Source organism: Danio rerio, chromosome 11 (genome assembly GCF_052040795.2).
Source record: "Danio rerio strain M-AB ecotype USA chromosome 11, GRCz13ab, whole genome shotgun sequence".
Classification (NCBI taxonomy): Eukaryota; Metazoa; Chordata; class Actinopteri; order Cypriniformes; family Danionidae; genus Danio; species Danio rerio.
Window position 1 is genome coordinate 33,376,152 of NC_141031.1, and position 18,250 is coordinate 33,394,401.

The following is an 18,250-nucleotide window of genomic DNA, read 5'->3' on the forward strand; positions in this document are numbered from 1 at the left end:
GAAAATATCTGGGGTTCAGGCCACCTTGTCAAGTATGTGATCATACCAATAAATGATCTGAGGCCGGGCGCCAGATGGGGAGATGGGTGAGGAGAGCCTCTTCCCTGCCAGAAGTCCTGACGCTGGAGCACGACGGTTGCAACGGTTATGGAAATGCAATTAGTCACCCAAATGAGCAGTTCTGGAGCTCTGAGACATTCTGTGGCATGTCTCTACACAGATTAAGCAGATCCGACTAGTGGAAAACTTCTACTTAGCTCATTCACTCCAAAGCAGATGCTTTTTCATTCAGTTCAGACTTCAAGGAGCACATTTATCAAAGCCTTTATTGTGTGTCAAAGGTCTGTTATTGGAAGAACTTAATCACCTCAAGCAATAAAAGTATCTCAAAGTAGCTTTAGATCAAGCTAAACAGTTTTTACACCACTTTAAGTGAATTAAGACCACATTTGATGTGAAAATGCATGATATAATGACGTATTAATTATATAATAATATGCAGTAAATTTGAACCCAAAACTGCACTGTCTTTTAACACTTTTCCCCCATATAGGGTTCTGGTAAAAGCAAGAGATCTGGAATCTATTCCTATACAAAACTAATAATTACATTTAGATTCTAAATTAAAGTGTGCAAATAAACTTACAGTAGGCTCATTCTGAAAACGTAGCCCTATATTTTCTTTCCTGTAGATCACAAATTATGTAGCCATTCGTTCTCTTGCTTACCAGCAAGTGGACAGCTTTTCTGCTGTAACCAGTTTGTTCAGTTAGCTCGACAACATACGTCGGCAGACTTGAGATGCACAGCGGAGTTGACCACGATAACAGGGTTTCAGTCTGGTAAAAAACAGTTCCAGAAAGCGGGTAGAACAAAATTACAAGCCAAAAAATAAAATAAACAAGTAAATAACTGGGTGAAAATGTGATCAAATCTGAAAACGTAAAAATTAGGCAAGGGCTTTTTTTGGGCTTTTTTTTCTGGATTGCTTTTCAAAACACTGTGATTGGGTTTAGGGAAGGGGATGGGCGGGTCAATTGTTTTTTTTTTTCAAAATACTACTTAATACATACTACTTAATATATACTACTTAAAATAATACTACTAGTTTAGGGAAGGTGAAGAGCATCAGTCGGTTGGTTAGTCAGTCAGCCAGTCAGTCAACAGTGGCTTTTGGTTGACTAAAGGCTGATTTATAGTTCTGCGTCATGCGCATATTTGCTCTGGGGGCTGCGTTCTCGTAGACGCATAGCCCTTGCCATGGCTGTCACCGACGCCCACTTCTCAAAAAATGAAACTACACGTCACAAAGACGCATACAGCAATCTGTGTGATTGGTCAGCTTGGTAGGGCTGATGAACGCGGGCAAGACCGAGAGCCGCGCAAAACTGTTGAAGCGAGTGTTTACAAGTGTTGAGTCCCATGAAGGAGCTCAAGATGGAAAGTTTAGTTTTGTATTTACCTTATGATTAAAATTGTTGCACATCCGCTGGTTCCCGGCTTAAAATTAGCAAGTTTTAGCCACTTTTACATTAAGGTAGCACTTAGAAAATACAAAACACTAGCGAATAAACACAGAGGAACATAAAAACCTACTGCCAGCTAGCGTTTCGGAAGGGTTATTGCAGAGCAACACAAACATTGTGCAGAAGTATAAATGCACAGCAACGCGCAAGGCATCCACCTAGGGTCACACCGATCACTCGACGTAGAAGTATAAACCAGGCTTTATGCGAGGAGAGCGGGTGCGTGGGGAGAGTGGCACTCGTGAGAGAAATTTGAGATCTGAAAAATCGTACACAGTGGCCTCTGACGGATTTGTGAAAACATATCCGTGAAAAAAAAACAGCTCCTGGGACGTATTTTGCTCTCTCTGGAAATGTATATAAGGGTACGCAATTAGAATGAGCCTGGGTTGCAAATGGCTTTGGGGAGCAAAGCCAGTGGAGAAATGAGATGGTTAAAAAAGGAACAGAAGAGCTGCAAAGGAAAATGAGGCAGGCACAAAGATAAAGGGGGAAACACATTTTTTGAGAAACAAAGAGCAAAGACTGAGGAGATAAAAACAATTGGATGGCTTGGAGACTTTATCATTTTCAGTAACACTACTTGTAGCGCTCAAGAGTAAGGATTTCTTCTGCATGTCTTGTCAGGCCAGTATTTCAAATTTATGGTTAACACATTTATATTGGCCAGCAATATTTAATATTTAATATATTTTAATGACAAATTTGTAATAGCTGCAAATTCTAAAGTTTATAACCAAGTTTATATTCTGAATTTACTCAATTAAAATAATGTAGGACATGGCGCTGATCCAACTGAACAAGTTATAGCACAGAATGGTCTCAAATTGTCACATTGTCATTTGAACGGTGAATAACTCTGCCACCCATTACACAGTTTGTCATTTTGCAACAAAATGCCAAACACTCTTCATAGAAGTAAAAAAATCACTTACGAAATCTCATCATTCTGGAACTCCAAGACTCCATGGGTGTCTTCAAAGTCCTCTCCTCCACCTTTGGCTGTGCCTTCGATGGTTTTATAGGGGATTACCACTACTCCACGGGCTCCAGATGTACGTACCACCTTCACCTCCATCATGCCAATGCTTTCACTGATATGAACAATTGGTTCCTCAAATAAGAAGATGCCAGCATGGTCATCATCAAAGATAGTCACGGTAGCTGTTGAAGGAAGGCCAAGACCAGCTAAAGCGTCCACATGATTGGTACCTGGGTTTCCATTGTTGGCTCCTTCAGATATGACCTTGACATTGCTGAGATGAACCAGGAAGTGTTCATCTTCTTCAAATATATCATCGTCGATAATGTCCACTCTAATCTCCTTTTCGGTCTCACCTGGTTTGAAGATTATGACACCCTCAGTGAACTGGTAATCAGAACCTGCATTGGCAGTGCCATCCTCAGTTCTGTACTCCACTGACACAGTGCTGGTTAAGTCGCCGCCGCGTCGAACCACGTTCAAAGCCACAGTTCCACAGTTCTCCAAACACTGATATGTCCCAGGGTCGAAGAAAATCTTGGAGGAGATATCATTATCGGAGACTTCCGATCGAAGTTCATGGATACCAAGTGCTTTTCTGGCTTGATCTGCAGCATGTTTCTTCAGTATATTTCCTGCACCAGTCATAAGTCTAGTGGCCTGACAGCGATAGAAAGCACGGCTCTTCTGTTGCTGGCTGAGGACGTGGTAGTTGGCAAGCTCAACAAGCTGCTCCATCTCCTTTTCCGGATGCTTCTGTTTCAGTTCCTTCAAAATCTTGGCCATTTCCCTTCTGGCCTCGTCCTCATCCGCGTCTTTATCTTCATTATCAACTGCGCCGTCTAAAAACTCCTCGGCATGAGAGTTAAGCATCCCGCCATCCATTTCGATATCAGCCTTTGACTGGAGTTCTGGTTCACCTTCAGTCTCTATAATTATCCCACGTTTCTTTCCAACTCTGTAACGTTTATACACGTATTTGTAAAACAGAAGTCTACGGTCTGCAACCCAAGCAAATAATACACAAATAGGAAAGAAAAACAGAGTAAGAAGTCCCTCCCAGACCTCCACGATACCTGGGGAAATCACTGCCAAAATCAGGTAAAGCCACGTATATGCAAAGATACTCCAAGTGGCGGTGACAAAGAAGACCCGCAGGTGCTTGACCTTCCGGTGCTCTCCTTCGGGTATCACAGAGACACAGAGACCGATGATGACAAACATGTTAAAAGCTGCACTTCCCACAATGGTGTTTGGGCCCAGCTCTCCTGCGTCAAAGTTGTGCCCACACACTTCAACCACGGACAGCAGAATCTCTGGGGCTGAAGAACCCAAAGCCATGAGAGTCAGATTTGAGACCGTTTCATTCCAAATACGAACTGTAGTAGTTGTGGTTTCTCCGTTGGGCTTCTTAATGGTGATCTCTTTCTCCTGGGATGTGATGACCTCAATGGAAGCCATGAAGCGGTCTGCAATGATGGATACTCCTAGGAACATGTAGAACAAACCGACAAAGTACACAGTGGCTCTGGCCAACTTATCCCCAAAGGACGGGTTCACCGGTGTCCAAATTGGCAAGATCACCCCCTCTTTGCATTCATAACTACCACCACATGTCTCTTGAGAAGAGTTTGCATTGGAAGTATCTACATCTAAGCTCGATTTGGAGCTGCCTGCAATGACTGGCGTGAGCTCATAGGAGAAAACTAAGAGGAAGATGCTGAGATTTAGAGCGAGAGAAAAATAGGATGAAGTCCCAGATTGGCCCATGTTCCCAGTGAGGTATTTTGTTCCTGCTCTCCAGTACCCTGTGAGAAAATAAAAAGTGAGGAGAACCGTTAGGAATGATAGAACATAATGACAGCTGACCAGAATACAAGAGATAAAGCTACATTTGGTTGTGATGCTCAAACTTGAATCAAAGAATGTTCAGAGAGAGCTCTTATTTAGAGTTTATAGTTCTGGGAACTTCTACCATTTTTACCATCTTGTCTGTGTTCACGGTATTCACAACCTGACTATTTGAATAATGCTAAGCAAGAGTTTGATATGAAAGAGGAGTTTTTTTAATGTAGGAATCAAAGTTTCTTTTGCTCCGAGTCCACAATTACTTGATACATGGAAAACCCTGATATGAAATGGAAAACCTGGAGTAGTATTGGCCAGAAGTGATTTTCATTGAGAAGGGTCATCTCACTCCACTCCACTAATAAACACTGTTCCTCTCTGGAACTGCAAGTTTTTTGGTGATAAAAAAAGAAAACAAAAACAACTTAATCTATTTTCTTTGGTGAAGAATAATACCAGTTGGTTTGACAGAAATGCAGAAATACACACGTTTTACTCCTGAATTGAGCAGTGGTTCCCAGCAGCCCATAATGATAATGAATGCTCATGTTTTTGTAAAATATCTTAAGGGACAGTTCACCCAGACCATCCAAGATGTAGATTAATTTTATATTTAGCAGAGCAATAAATATTATTATTAGCTGAAAGCATGGTTCTTTGTGATTCATAAAATCCAAAGCAATGACGAGCAACAATGTAAAACAAAATGACCCGTGACTCCTGAAGATCTAAATGTACAGTTAAGGGTTTCGGGTGTTAATTTTGTCTACCCATGTTTTTAAGTCTGAGGGTTTATAACAGTGTTAATTTTGTCTACCTATGTTTTTAAGTCTGAGGGTTTATAACAGTGTTAATTTTGTCTACCTATGTTTTTAAGTCTGAGGGTTTATAACAGTGTTAATTTTGTCTACCCATGTTTTTAAGTCTGAGGGTTTATAACAGTGTTAATTTTGTCTACCCATGTTTTTAAGTCTGAGGGTTTATAACAGTGTTAATTTTGTCTACCCATGTTTTTAAGTCTGAGGGTATATAACAGCAAATACATTTTCATTGTTTTTGGGGGTCAAACTATACCTTTAATTAAAATCCAGCGAAGGAAAAAATCTGTTAATTAGTGAATGAATGATGGATGAGCTGGTTCAGCCACATGGATGAGTGACAAAAACCTAAACAACAAGATACTTGTGTTTTTAGATAAGCAAATACAGAATGGTTTGCACCAAAATGATTTAGGCAAAATACCCTCTTATAACACAGATGTTTCACTTAAAACAGAAATACATGTACAAACTTTGTTTAAGCAGACTCCAGTGCAGAGTTATAATTACTATGATAACCACACATAATTTTCTAACAAAGGCTTTTACCACAGTACAAAATATGCATGTAAACTAAAACGCAACATATTACCCCTAAAAAAAAGCTTAATTCATCCAAAAATAATGCATAAGCTGGTCAATCATTCTGGTCAGGGTGGTCTATAGTTTTTTAAATGCACTTTCAGCTGGTAATAATGGGAGATCAATTTGCTCACCAACTAATAAAATCCAACACCAGTTTATGAGTTTGGCAAAGACATGTGAATATCTTAAACCAGTACACCATTATTAATTTTAGGCATGTTATTTTTCATAATAAAAAAAAATATTCACTGTCGTAAATTACCAAATAGCAATAATAAATGAAGAAGTAGGCTAGTTCTGGATGGAAAGATGCATTACAGATCTAATGAACTGGGTTTGAACTCTCTACACTCAAACATGATTCATTTGTCTGCAAGATTACAGGAAAAAACGGATTATTGTGAATTTACCCTCCGGTCTCACATATAAAATCCACACTATATATTCTAAATTTACACACACACACACACAGACACACACACACCAAAACAGTCTACTAAATAAAGTCGAAATACATGTACCTTCTAAAGTGAAATGCTGAGGTGATGTGAAAGCCGCCACATGTAGATTCAGCTGTGGAAAAGACACTCAAAGATTCCCGCAAAGCAACCTCATTCAACCGGACCGTTTACCGGCAGCGTTCATTTGCAAAGTACCGCGACCGTTCACTCTCATCCTCCAGTAGTTGAATCACTCCGGTAACGAGAGCTGTGTGAGAGACACGCGCCTCATTCAGAGCTGCACGAGGACAGACAGTGTGCGCTGGAGAGTTGTAGACTACTTTTTCCTTAGTGCTCCAAGCACATTTTCCGATTTCCGTGCGAATTTGCCTGTCTGACCGGAGGAGCTCGGATAGTGCGGTGGCTTCATGCCAGACCCCCATGAGCTGATAACACTGAGACAGAGCGCATACATCTCAATATGCCATTTAAAAGCAACAATTTGTCCTCTTAATGTCGCTTCAGAGACATATTAGACTACTTTTCTGATCATATATTTTAAATGTTGGAATTTATTAACAAAATTCTCAGAAAAATTTGACTATTTGAGAGTATAATTAACCCTATATTATTGTATAAAAGCCTTTATATGCCAAATAGGCTATATTATTGTATATAGTTTAGCATTTTCTGATCGTTGGCTATACAGTAAAATATGATCAATAGTCATACAGCGTATGTTTATTTTGTTCATTGTTCAAGTTTAGTACATTGTAACTTATTAAGCTAAGTTAAACCAGCAAACAATTTTGTGTTTAATAGACAACTAAATGCAGACAGTTTAACTAAAACAAGGCTAAATGTAAACGTAAATAAATGTAAAGTTGGGCTGTCAAAGTCTAATAGACATCTAAGAATAGCCCAAAAGACTAGTCGTCAAAAAGACAGATTAGACAGACTTTATGTGTAGGCATTCATTTCTGCTTATCTGATTATCTTTTCTAAGAAGTCTATTAGATTTTCACTGACAACCCACATTTAGCCTTGTTTTAGCCAAGACCAAGATGACTATGTTTAGACGTCTATTAGACATCTATTAGACTTCTTAAAAGATAATGTTATAACTGCGAATTATGTTATAACTTATTTTATAAGTTATGCAAGCTGTTTTAAGTCAGTTTAACAATATAAGTTCAATGGACTCATAAGGTTAATTTGATTCAGCCTCAAAAAAGAAGGCAACCAATATATTTCTACAGTGAAGGCAAATAGTAGCCGAAAAAAGTGTAGGCTATCCACATCTCTATTCATACTGTTTCCAATATCCCTGTGAAGTTGTTTTCATTTTTTTATTATCTTTAAAAACTTTATAAAGCTGGCAAATATAATAGGCTATTCCATATTAGACTGAATTGTGCAATCCGTCCACATTTGGCTGTAACTTCCATTTCCCGCTCCCTGATTGAAACCCTGGCTCAAGCCAAAATTGATAAAAAAACACAAACATTCCTCTAACTTTCAGGTAAAACATGAATCTACACACTGAGAGAAACGTCATTATTGCTTTAAAGCAATTGCTCTTTTCTGCTCTCATAAATAATAAAAATAGCTCATCGAAAAAGGCTTTAAGACCAAGCGAAGTCCTGGCGTGACTTTAGTTAATCAGTTTTGGCCAATGCAAACAATTATTTTTCAAGAGTGCAACAACCAGCTGTACAAGAAAACATCTGACATAAGGGAAGTCATCTTTCGCTACTGTATTGTTTTTAAATAGAGAAAACATTTGACAAGTAAATTTTATTCTAAATCTTGGACATTATTCTTGAAAGAAAACATAACTAATAAAAAAGTGTGAAGTTTATTAAAACATATTTGAATACTATTTTGGGTATTGTTGTTATCCATAAAAAGAGGTTAGAAAAATAGTGAAGCTCTATACTAATATTATTATTATTAATTTGTTTTATTTCAAATGGCCAAATTCTGACTGAGGAAAGTTGAATGTTCTGGCCAATTTGTTGTTTGCCTAATAAATTACATTAAGCCATAGTTTTTATTTAGAACTTATTTTCTAGTGATAGTATGGTGTAATGAATGTGTTTTAAAAATTAATAAAATAATAATTCCTTACATTTATATAGCGCTTTTCTGGGCACTCAAAGCGCTTGACACAATGGGGGGGGGGATTTCCTCATCCACGACCAGTGTGCAGCATCCATCTGGATGACGCGATGGCAGCCATTTTCCCATCCAGGTACTGACCGGGCGCAGCCCTGCTTAGCTTCAGTGGGTGACCATGTGAGAGTTGCAGAGAGCTAGCTGCCGGCGATAATAAATGTCATATTTCTTTATTCTAAATGTTTACGTAATATTTTGGTACATCAAAAAGTGTGCTTATGATGACCATCCAACAAGCTAATTCAGCTAAAAAATAAGGAACCACCCCTTTCGCCAGGCTGGCTAAGGGCCTCTATTAGATTCTGCCGCCATAAACCATATACATGTTACAGCCACAGCCATATCACCCTGCAGGCCAAGAACGGGTACGCACTTTAGCTAAGCAGAGCTGTGCCTGGTCAGTTCCTGCATGGAAAACCTGGGAAACTAGGTTGTTGTTGCTGCTGGAAGTGGTGTTAGTGAGGCCAGCAGGAAGCCCTCAACCTGTGGTCCTAATACCCCAGTAAAGTAAAGGGCTCACCATACTGTCTGTGGGCAGCGTCTTTCAGATGAAACGTTAAAACGAGGTCCTGACTCTCTGTGGTAATAAAAAAAAATTTCATGGCACTTCTTGTAAAGAGTAGGGGTGTAACCCCGGTGTCCTGGCCAAATTCCCTCTATCGGCCCTTAACCATCATGGCCTCTTAATCTTTCCCATCTACCGAATTGCCTCTTTCACTGTCTCTCCACTCCACCAATAGCTGGTGTGTGGTGAGCGCACTGTCGCTGTCGTCCTGTGGCTGCCTTCGCCTCATCCAAGTGGATGCTGCACACTGGTGGTGGTGTGGAGAGACCCCCTCGTCATTGTGAAGGTCTTTGGGTGTATGGCCATCCATGATAAATGCACCATATAAATACACATTATATTACATTACAAACAAGAAATGTTACAGCCTACACTACAGTGCTGTTTGTAGTGCCTCATGCAAATGTGTGTAATAATGTGCATTTTATTTTTTTCTCTATTTTTAAATTTTTAACTCTTTAAACTGAAAAAGGAAAGAAAAATTAGATATAAAAAAGCATAATGATAATAATATTTATGCATAACAGTATTTTTTTTAATATATGTAACTATACATAATTTTAAACTGAAAAAAAAAGATTAACTGGATTTAAAATCTGGCATAATTACAGAAAATAAGCAACAGGCTAGTGGTCATACTATATATTATTCTCTTTATAAGTAAAAATATTGGATTTAAATCAATTTAAAATATCCAATAATTGAATTTAATAATATTTTCAAGGTAAGTGGTTGCAAACTATTTAAACAGGCGGCAACATATTAAATTTAGTAAATGTAGTAACTTAATTTGTTTGTGTAAATTCAGCCCAGATAAATTGTTTGCAACCACTACCTTAAAAAATAGTCTAATTAATGGTGTTTTTTAGTGTACTTATAAAGACAATAATATATATTATGACCATGACATTATTTGCTTATCTTTAGTAAGCTTTTCCATCCTGCAGTATTTAGGATGTGTGCTGTTAAATGAATTAGTTCAGAGCTGTGCCGTGCAGCTCGCTGTCTGTGTTCATCACCGAACTGCAACTGTGGAAAAGACACTTTTGTGCCCTATCTTGAGTCAGTGTTATGGCATGCCAGGTCACATTTGCCAGTGACGTGATCTCTGTCGTGATGTGTCTCCCTACGTTAGACCAATATGACCTGAAGGGCCTCCATTAATTTGAATCATGTTTCTTATTGTGCTGATGGCTCTCTAGACGGAAACAGACGCAAAGCAATGGGAATGCAAATATATGCATGTGTGCACTATATAAATGCAGTCTTGCATAGTCATACAGGAAGCCAGAAGCAGACACAAGCCAAAGTAAATGCAAATATATGCATGTTTATGCTATATAGAAGCTATCTTGGAGATCTTAAGTTATACAGGATGGAGACCGTTTGTGGTTAATAAGTGTTGTGACTTAAGATTAAATATTGGATAAATTCACATCCAAGACATCAAGATAAAATGCATGTGACTCAATATTATCTAAGTTTCTATTATTATTATTATTATTTTATTTTTAACATTAATAAAAAGGTCACACGTTATTTTGATGTTTTGTTTGTAGAATTTAAGTCGCATTGCATATACATGTCAACTAATTCTCATTAGATTATAAGTTTACTGTTAGGTTGGGGTTAGGGTAAATTGACGTACTTGCAACGTTAAATGTCTGTTAAAAGGGAAAGTATTAACAGATATTAAGCAGACCGTCTATAATACTCAAATGGACCATCAACGTAAAGTTTTATCAATAACAATATGAATATTATTGGTGTGTATACATGTGCCTTTTGATCGCCATGGCTAAATTTATTATTTTATTATTTATTTATTAGGTGAAAATTCATAAATACAGCAGAAACAATTATTGTTAAATATTGAAAATATATATCTATAATAAACAATATTATATTTATAATAAATAAATAGATCTATAATAAATAAAAAACACATTTTAAATATTTCATTTTTAGCAGCCTTTTACAAATTACATGATGATTTGCTTTTGCTATTTACTTATTAGTAGTGCTCATTTATTAATAATGATCTTTCTATTATTAATGTCAACCTTGTTTTGCTTTTATTGAGAAAAGTCAATTTCTTTATACATAAATGTCTATTTCAATGTTAAAAATTGAACGTTGTGTCATGTTTTTTCTTCAAAACTATGAAGCTGGACAACATGTGCTGAACACATTACTAAGTGACATTTCTTGAGCACCAAATCATTATATTATAATGATATTTAAAAGATCACCTGACACTAAAACATTCGGTAACACTTTATTTTGATGGTCCATTTGAATATTAGTAGACTGTCTGCTTAATATCTGTTGATACTGCTCCTTCAACAGACATTTGAGTAAGAAACAAGCAAGTACATGTCAACCTACACTAAACCTAACTCCAACCTAACAGTCTACTTATTATCTAATGAAAATTAGTTGGCATGTAGATTCAATGTAACTTAAATTCAACCAACGGACTATCAAAATTAAGGTCAAACATAATAAACTGTTATTTCAATTTGCAAAAATAGTTTCAAAACATCACTGCTTTTAATGCATTTTTTAACAAATCACAGCAGTTTAATTAAGCATGACTAACTCTAAATCATTAGACAGCTAAATTATTCATTCATTTTATCCATCAAAATACATATTTGATCATCAAAACTGCATATTTAAAAGTTCAGCACACATCCAAACAAATTTAATATTCCAAAACTAATTACTCCACATTTTCATAGTCTTTCAGCCTCAGCATATCTCGAAATTCTTCATCTTCTCATGCAGAAGCAAACATTTGTTCATTTTCTTTCAGTTAAGTCCCTTATTTATCAGGGGTCGCCACAGCGGAATGAACCACCAACTATGCCAGCATATGTTTTACACAGTGGATGCTCTTCCAATCGCAACCCAGTATAGGGAAACACCCATACACTCACATTCACACACTCATAGACAATGGCCAATTTTGTTTACCCAATTCACCTATAGTACACGTCTTTGAACTGTGGGGGAAACCAGAGCACCCGGAGGCAATCCACGGCAACACCAACATGGGGAGAACATACATACTCCACACAGAAATACCAAATGACCCAGGCGGGAATCGAACCAGCGACCTTCTTGCTGTGAGGCGTCAGTTCTAACCACTGAGCCACCGTGCCGCCCCAGTAGCAACTTGCTGTACTTTACATCTAGAGGCTTAGGCTTTTGTGGCCAGCTTTACATCACCGAAGTCTTATTCGCTCTGTAAGATGACCTGTTTTCCACATACATGCCTGCCGCTCATGTCTGACCAGGCTAACATGACCTCTGCACCATAAAACTAATAAATAAACATGTAAGGAACAGCATGTTGTCACTTGCTCATGGGGATTCGGTGGATGGACTGTAGTCACAGACTTGTTGACATGAGGTCATAACCGGCATGTGTGAGCGGTGGCAAATTACTAGACTGAAGGTCTGGGTTTTGGTAGAAATATTTTGAATCACACATCATGTGGCTTTTCTGTTTTGTGCATCCGTTCGCTCTGTTTGTTTTGTATGTAGATTTGTAGGTATCATATATTTAGTGTTAAACGTAGCTGACGCATTTAAATGCAAAAACAGATCGGACGCATGAATGTTTTTAACACAAATAGTAAATTGAAAACAGCCATAAATGATCGTGAAACTATATTTAAAACATGAAAATGTATTAATAAAAACATTCTACAGTATTTTATGTATTTCTGGGTCATTCATTCAGTGGAACAATTCATATTCCGAAAATATATTGTCCTTTAAAAACAATGCAATACAGTATGATCATTTATTATATTGGATATTTTAATAAGGTCAGTACATGTATTATATGTTACCCAGTTGACACCAAAATGTCTTTGACCCTTATATAGTCTATATAGAAGAAATGATTTACATCCATATAACCTTTTTACAGGTTCAATAAGATGTTTATTTCTTGATTTAAAAAAAAAATGGACACCATAGTATTCAGATGTGCTCCAGAATAAGGTATGTTCAAATCAAGACTGAAAACACGTCTGTTTGGCTGTGCCTTTACTGATTGAGCACTGTGCTAAGTCTGACAAATTGCACTATTATGTCTATCTTTTCTATTTCATTCATTTAAAACCTGTTTAAGCACATTTTAATCTGTTTTTAATCATTTTTAATTATTTTAATCAGTTTTATTTCCTTGTTTCTTTTATTCTTTTTTATGTAAAGCCCTTTAAATTACCATTTTATATGACATTTCCTATGTAAATAAACTTGCCTTGCCTAGTGTTCTATCTATTATTATCATTTTGAGAAATCAATGTGACATAATTACATTATGCTATTTAGACACCCTTGATAAACTTAAAACATTGTTCATTTCCCATGGAATTTAAACTCACTTAAAGGCGCATAATGAGCCAAGACTGTAAAACGTGTTTAGTTACTTTAAGCGACTGCAATTTCCTTAAAAGCAACGAGTTGATTTTACAAAAATGATGTAGGTAAACCCATTGTAACTCGAAACTGTTAAGTTTTTATTTTTAACTGTTGACTTTTTCACAAGTCAACTAATCTCCTTTAAGTGTCAGACTATTTTAGCACATCTGTTTTCAAGTAATTACTGTAATTATTACAATATTACTTTGTGCCTCATTAAGTCTGTAAAGTATACAATTATAGCCTGTATTGAATTTAGAAGACACATTGGAGTCTAAAAGAGCAGATTGTAATTTTGCAGAAAAGCTGAAAAAAGCCTAATAAAATAAGTGTATTGGAAAAAAGTGATTGATTTACTTTTAAAAAGTGAGCAGAATTTGCATAATTATAAAAAAAATAAGTCAACTTAACAGTTCCAATGGGTTTACTTACAGTAGATTATGTTTGTAAAGTCAACTTGTTGCTTTTAAGGCAATTGGTTTACTTGTTTAAGTAACTAATTACTATTTACAGTGTATGTTAATATTATCAGATAGTCATTTGATTCAACGCTTACGTTAAATAATGTTAGTTTCAAATGATTAACCAGTTAGTGAAAATGTATTTATTTGCCAAATCCAGTCTTTACCTATTTAAGTGATAAGTTGATATCTGTAAAAAAATGATTGGTTCCACAAAATCCCTTCAAGTCATCTTAGTGCAATTCAAAGATATATTAACGGTCTTAAGTGAATTGAACATAAAAAAGTTGTCCACAAAAAAACCTCAGGAACGGAGTTGTTTCACCTCATTTTAAATAAGTAGATTTAACAAACAGCAATAAATAAATAAATAAATAAATAAAACTGAGTGAAGGTAACTTCATTTGTAACTTAATTTGTTTGTTTAAATTAAATTTGCAACCAGTCAGATAAAAAAAAAAATCCGTAAATCCAACAAAACATTTATTTTTTTATTGTAATAAGCAAAAAAAATGTTTGGCATAATTGATTTTATCCAACTAACTATTCCTTTCTGCTTATACTTCTAATGATTTAATTAGAAATTTAAGACATTTTACACAGAAACAATCCAATTGAATCAAAACCATTACAGTACATAACAGGCTTAACATATCCAGCCATTAAACCATCCAACAAGCCATTCACACAATAAAGCACTGTCCTCTAACAACTTTAGATCCCCTAAAAAACTATCAATTCGACACTCACCTCTGTATTCCCAGCGGTGCAGCGAGAGACTGTCTATGCGGAGGAGCGTTGGCCGATAAACTGTCTAAATTTAACAGAAACAGGCATTGTCTCTGGCCTGCTGGGCCCGGTGAGTGCCTCTAAACATGGACAGCATAGTTGGGTTGTTGCTTATCGTTCTCTTCTCCCTCAACCACTTCCATACAAGGCTGTGCTGGGAGCCTGTCACTCGCTGCCCGCTCGGTGAAGCTCTCGTATCTGCCAGCTTCTTGTCCTCAACAGACACGTGCAAGATAAAGAGGCTCCTCTGGCAGGTATTGCTTTCTTCTCGGCTTGTGCATGCGTGTGGGGGGGCATATGTACTGTATGTGTTTGAAAGGAATGTGTCAGGGATGTATGAAGCTCTCCTGGTGTTTTTCCACATTTTTCACTTGGAGGATTTGATATCTTCTGATGTTGCGAGGCATCCTGAGAGGTTAAGAGAAGCTGGGTTAATGTTTAGTGTTATTTTTTAGGGCCATTACAGTACTTCACTGAAAAAAGTTTAATTTAAATGTAAGGTAAGACACTGTATTTTTCATACAATTCCCTGTGTTTTCATAGGTGATTTTGCACTTTTTTGGTTTTCATAAAATCAAAAAAAAATTACAGAATAAAATATTATATATATTTACACTGATCTCCTTCAAATGACAACTAAAACCCATCTCTTCTGTGAACACCTGAACCCTGGTGAATTATACCAAAATCAACTTGAAGCACTTTCTTTCTCTCTCCCTCTCTATAAAATTAATAATAAAAAACTCTAGCACTAAATTTTCTGAGCACAAACAAGTTAGTTTGAATAAACAGCACTTCTTGTGTGTATTGCCTCTTCTTGCTGAATGCCTCCTCAATTTTAAGTCGCTTTGGACAAAAGCATCTGCTATGACTACATGTATTTGTAAAATGTTCAGTATAATGGAAAGCACTTTATCAATTGCATATTTTTAAATGTAGTTTTTAAAAAACATTATAATAATTATCCATAAATCTCCAATACAGCAGCTCTTACAACCACCAAAATTCCCAAATTTATTATTGCGAACACATTTCATTCTACAAAAAAATAAAATAAATAAAATAAAAATAAAATAAAAATAAAATAAGTCAAAGTGGTGTGATAAAAAGAGTTTGCTTTGTTCCAAAACCCTTTGGGCAAAAACAAACAAACAAACAAAAAAACTTTCTTAATATGCCTAAAACTCGCTTACAATCCTTAATGTTCCAACAATCAGTTGTGGACGCAAGGTTATAGCAGTTACTTAGCATGTTAGCATACTTGCATTGTATTGTTTTAATATATGTAATTAGGTCGAATTTGGTCAAAGTTATGTACAGTATATTGTATGTTGAGAAGTTTTTGACATGTGAAGTTAATGTGTAATACTTTGCTTGCTTCAGTTTTGCTCTCCCTTTATACATTTTTCAAACAAAGTACAGTTGAGGTCAGAATTATTAGCCTCCCTGATTTATTAACCCCCGTTCCCCCTCGTCTATAATAACTGATTTGTTTTATCTTTGCCATGATAACAGTAAATAATATTTGACTAGATATTTTTCAAGACACTTCTATACAGCTTAAAGTGACATTTAAAGGCTTAACTAGATTAATTAGGTTAACTAGGCCGGATAGGGTAATTAGGCAAGTTGTGCTATAATGATGGTTTGTTCTGTTGATTCTAGAAAAAAATATAGCTTAAAGGGACTAATAGTTTTGTCCTTAAAATGTTTTTTATAAAATTCAAAACTGCTTTTATTCTAGCTGAAAACAAATAATACTTTCTCCAGAAGAAAAAATATTATCAGACATAGTGTGAAAATTCCTTGCTCTGTTGAACATCATTTGGGAAATAGTTAAAAAAAGAAAAATTCTTGTCCAATCTACAGTATATCAAAACAGAAACAGAAGACAGAGATAGAAACTTTAACATTTGGGACACAATACTCAACTGCAACACAGCAGTCTACAACTATACAAAACTCAATACAATACATGCAATGCTTCAACATAATAGTTATTATAAAAAGAACTAAAGATGCCATAAAAATGATGTTATTACACCCAATACATAACTGTATAACTGTAACCCACCATGTAAATTTGTACTCGAGCAGCTTTTACCTAAATGTACTACTTTCGCATTTTAAATAAATATTAATATAATATTTCGCACTTCTAAATCCCTTTAAACAAAAACAGCTGCAAGTAATGCATATTTTACGTTTACAATTTTAATACATTATATTTTTTAATTCATTTTTTAAATTGTTTTATTATTATGCTGGTGATAGTTTAAGTGCTAACCACTGAGCCACCTTGTTGCCCCCTATATACTGTATATAAATATATATAAATATATGAATATATATATATATATACACACACACACACAGTTAAAATGATGAATTATTAAGTCTTAGCCCCAGTTTAAGTTATTTATTGTCCATCATCATTTTTTTATGTATCATAATCCCGCTTATAAATCAGTGCATTTACGGATTAGTTGCATGAGAATGAAGTGATAAAACATTTTTAGCCTATTTAGACGTACTGCGTTTTGATGTCTAACTGAGCTCTGTGAGTAGGGCAAATAAAAGCACACAGACTCGCGAACACATGAATCATGACTGTGTCTGGCTAAACTGCAACATCCAATAAACATCAATGTAGGCTACATTTCAGTATATGACAATCGTACAGGAAAAGTAGATGATCTGTTTGACATAATCAGTTCTCTTGTGAATTTGTTTAGGGCTTCTGGCAATTTCTTCAGTGATGGTTCTGCCCTTTATCACAATCAAGTGGTAAAGTGCACTTAAAAGCAAGTACTTACTATTTTTGTCACACAATCAGTAAAGGGAACGTACTGTGAATTGAAGAAGGGTAATTCTCAACTAAAATACTGACTCTCTTACTTTGATTTAATTCTTGTTCTATTTACATTTTTCTCCCACAACGATTGATCACAAAACTTATTGCTCTCATCTTGACCTTATTATTTAGGGCATGAGATTTGCACTTTATTGTTATTTTTGTTTACTTTTGCATTATGAGTTGTAATTAAAAAATGTTTATTCAGCCTGATCTCACGAGGAAACGTAAGTATTTTACGTTTTGTCAGTTTAGTGGCTGGAGTTCAGTCGTACGATTTTAAAAAGGAGGCATGGCACCCAACCTCACCCCTAACCCCAACCGTGATTGGGTGATGAGCAAATAATACTAAATTGTACAAATTCATACGAATTAGCCACTAAATCAAAAAGTTACGAATTGCGGTGAGATTGCGTTGGTTTATTATGATACAATATATGGCAATGCAAAGCCAAAGATGTGTTTAAATAAACTGTAATAAATAAATTAATAAAAAAATAAAGTAAAGAAGCAACTTTTAAACATTTGTTTTTATTATTTGATGGACAAACCTTCTAATGAATTAAAAATGTAAATAATAAACAATGTACTACACTGTAAAACAATCTACGATCAATTGGCCCAAACAGCTGATGTTATTAGGTTATTGTAACTTACTAAACTAAGTTAATCATGTTCTAACTAAAATGCTAAGTTACACAAGGTCAGTTTAACATAATATTAGTTTTATGGACTCATAAGGTTAATTTGATTCAGCTTAAAAA

At 35.7% G+C, this 18,250-nt stretch overlaps 1 protein-coding gene across 8 annotated transcripts in view; it reads right to left on the reverse strand.

The window, feature by feature from the left end:
• The window catches only part of slc8a1a (solute carrier family 8 member 1a), a 103,542-nt gene that overhangs the window by 64,430 nt on the left and 20,862 nt on the right, over nt 1-18,250 (reverse strand). For 4 of the 8 annotated variants that reach the window (XR_015501956.1, XM_087272385.1, XM_087272387.1 and 1 more), the window contains exons 1-2: nt 6,281-6,516; nt 2,462-4,316 (exon numbers count right to left, since the gene is read on the reverse strand). Coding sequence is in view for 7 of the 8 variants with exons in the window: in XM_087272385.1 (XP_087128511.1) it covers nt 2,462-4,278 (1,817 nt within the window). In the remaining variant the exon portion in view is untranslated. Of the gene's footprint in view, nt 1-2,461; nt 4,317-5,430; nt 5,523-6,280; nt 6,517-14,593; nt 15,041-18,250 lie in introns of those variants that run through there. The other 4 variants (XM_087272386.1, XM_087272384.1, XM_087272382.1 and 1 more) reach the window with 3 other exon arrangements.